This window comes from Chlorella variabilis (genome assembly GCF_000147415.1).
Source record: "Chlorella variabilis unplaced genomic scaffold CHLNCscaffold_18, whole genome shotgun sequence".
NCBI classification, from domain to species: domain Eukaryota; kingdom Viridiplantae; phylum Chlorophyta; class Trebouxiophyceae; order Chlorellales; family Chlorellaceae; genus Chlorella; species Chlorella variabilis.
This window is the reverse complement of record NW_005435070.1, coordinates 1,033,165-1,035,587: the sequence shown is the minus strand read 5'-3', so window position 1 is coordinate 1,035,587 and position 2,423 is coordinate 1,033,165. Positions and strand designations below refer to the sequence as shown.

Here is a 2,423-nt window from a genome sequence, read left to right as displayed (position 1 = left end):
CCTCCTCCTCGAGCTCATCATCCTCATCATCATCCTCGCTGGCCTCCTGGACGCGGCGGCCGCGGGCCTTGCTGCCGGCGCGCCTGGCGGAGCGGCCGTGGCGCGGCGCCGCGGCGGCCGCCGCGCCGCCGCCCGCCTGCTGCTGCACCTGCGCGAGCCAGGCGAAGAACTTCTGCTGCGCCAGGGCCAGCAGGCGCAGGGCGTTGCTGTGCAGCCACTCCCGCGCGAGCGCCTTGCTCTCCGCCAGCCAGCGGTCCACCAGCGGCTCGTAACGGGACACCAGCGGCTGCGCCCAGCGCACCCACACGTGCTGCGAGCCCGACAGCTCTGCGCGGCAGGGGAGGCAGGGTGCCATGCACAGTGTGACTAGCCAGCCAGCACAGTGTGTGAATGCCAGCCAGCCCAGTGGGTGCCGCATGGCCGGCCGCGTGCAGCCCCGCCGCTCTCCCCGCCTCTGCCGCATTTCCCTCGCCGCGCACCGTTGGCCCACAGGTAGACAGCCAGCACCAGCTTGGCCTCGTAATACAGCGGCAGCCAGAAGCAGAAGGCGTCTGCCAGCGGCTGCACTGCGGTGAACACAGCCATCAGCGCCCTGCACGGCAGCGGCGCGGCAGCACAACAGGGGGCAAGCAGCGCTCAGGGGCGCGCCTGCTTGCGGGTGGCACACCGGTGGCCGGCAGGGGCAGCAACACGTGGAGAGGCTCTGGGAAGGGAGGTGTGCGTGGGGGCACAGTTGTCAGGGCGGGGCGCAGCTCACCAGAACTGGCACCAGTGCCGCAAGAGCGTGTCATTGCTGCGCGTGGCTGGAAGCTGCACGACCTTGAAGGTCTTGTAGGCTGGGTACGCATAGCCCAGCAGCAGCCTGCGCGGAGGTGTGGCGGAAGGGTGGTGGGCGCTAGCCAGGGGAAGAGCAACGGCGGCGCTGCTCGGCCCTGCCGCGGCGGCGGCGGCCCCAACTGGCGCTCTCGGCACATAGGGCATTTGCTCCCTGGTACGCCCCTGCTGGGCTGCCCTGGGGCCAGCTGCAGAGCGGGGCGGCAATGCTGGGAAACACCAGTCAGGCTCGCCGACCAAACACCCCAGGAGAAGACTCACAGGGCAATCTTGCAGGAAAAGTCCCCCAGCATGGTTCAGCCGTCGCAGTGCTCGCGACTCAACGCCACCAGTTGCGAGATTGGCGCCCCTCTCGCCCTCTGCACCCGACTGCGGACGAACACAACGGCCAGCAACGCAATTTGCGCGGGATTGCCGGGGATCTGGAGGTTGACTCTGCGGCGCCGCCATGCTGCTGCGCGCTGGGCTGGCCCCGCCCCGGCGCCCGCCGCCTGTGGCTTGCCAGGGGCCTGTCTCTCTGCAGCAGCGTGGCCACGCCCGGGCAGGCCAGGCTGAAACCCATCTGCCATAGCGGTGGCACCACGCCACACACCAAAGCTAACTGGCAACCAGCAAATTCCGTGCAGCACCCCCGCTGTCCGCCGCGCTCCCTGTCCCCCTGCTGTGTCGAACGAACTGGTCGTGCATGTTACAAGGCCCGTGGTATGACTACACAGAAATTCATGCAGCCAATCGTGTTGCACGAAAGAAGAGGGGTGAGTATGGGTCGTGCAAAGTAGGGGTGGGATATGCTGGGGGTCCCCACGGGTGCGTGGTGCATGGTCGGGTGAAAAGCAAGCAGTGGGAGAGTGGGGTTAAATGAAATTTTTGGGTGTGTGGAGAGTAGTAGGTATGTCCTGATGGCAACAGGAGGCAACGAGGGTACACAGGCATGCATGCGCGCCGGCGCCCGCTGAGCAACCACAGCTCGGCCCACAAAATGGACGGCACCGCCGGCCCCGGCCACCCGCGCTCGCGGCCAGCCTCACGCCTTGCGCTTCTGCGGAGTCAGCTGCCCGCCGCCGCCCGCGCCGCCGCCGCCGCCGTCGTCTCTTCTCGCGCCGTCGGCCGCGTGGCTGGCAGGCGCGCCGCCATCGCCGCCGCGCGGCTCGCCGCCACCGCCGCCGCCGCCCTGCTGCCCGCCCTCCTGCCGAGACGCGGCCGCGGCCGCCGCCAGCGCCGCTGACACGGCGGCCGAGTGCTGGCGCTGGGACTGCTCCCGGGCCAGCTGGCCGCCGCCGCCGCCGCCGCCGCCGCCTCGCTCCATCTGCATGATGGCTGCCGCCAGCGCCTCATCAGGCAGGTTGAAGCTTTCCAGCTTGCCCATGGTGCCGATGTTGAAGGAGGGGGCGCGCCCCGCCCCCGCCAGCAGCCCCTCCGGCCCCAGCAGCGACGACTGCGTCAGCAGCTGCTCCAGGTCGCCGCTCATCATGCCCTGCACGCACGCAGGCAGGCAGGCGCGCAGGCGGCACCGGTTGGCAGTCTGGCAGGACGGCACCGGTTGCAGGCTGGCAGGACGGCACGGCGACGGCGGGCGGGCGGGGGCTGGC

At 70.2% G+C, this 2,423-nt stretch overlaps 1 protein-coding gene across 1 annotated transcript in view; it reads right to left on the bottom strand.

The window, feature by feature from the left end:
• Window positions 1-1,127, bottom strand: part of CHLNCDRAFT_137198 (hypothetical protein) — a gene marked incomplete at both ends in the record, with an annotated part of 1,459 nt that extends 332 nt beyond the window's left edge. Inside the window, 4 exons of the mRNA XM_005845304.1 lie at window positions 53-327; window positions 480-592; window positions 758-862; window positions 1,096-1,127. Of these exons, the coding sequence (XP_005845366.1) occupies window positions 53-327; window positions 480-592; window positions 758-862; window positions 1,096-1,127 (525 nt within the window). The remainder of the gene's footprint in view (window positions 1-52; window positions 328-479; window positions 593-757; window positions 863-1,095) is intronic.
• Window positions 1,128-2,423: the final 1,296 nt, after the last annotated feature.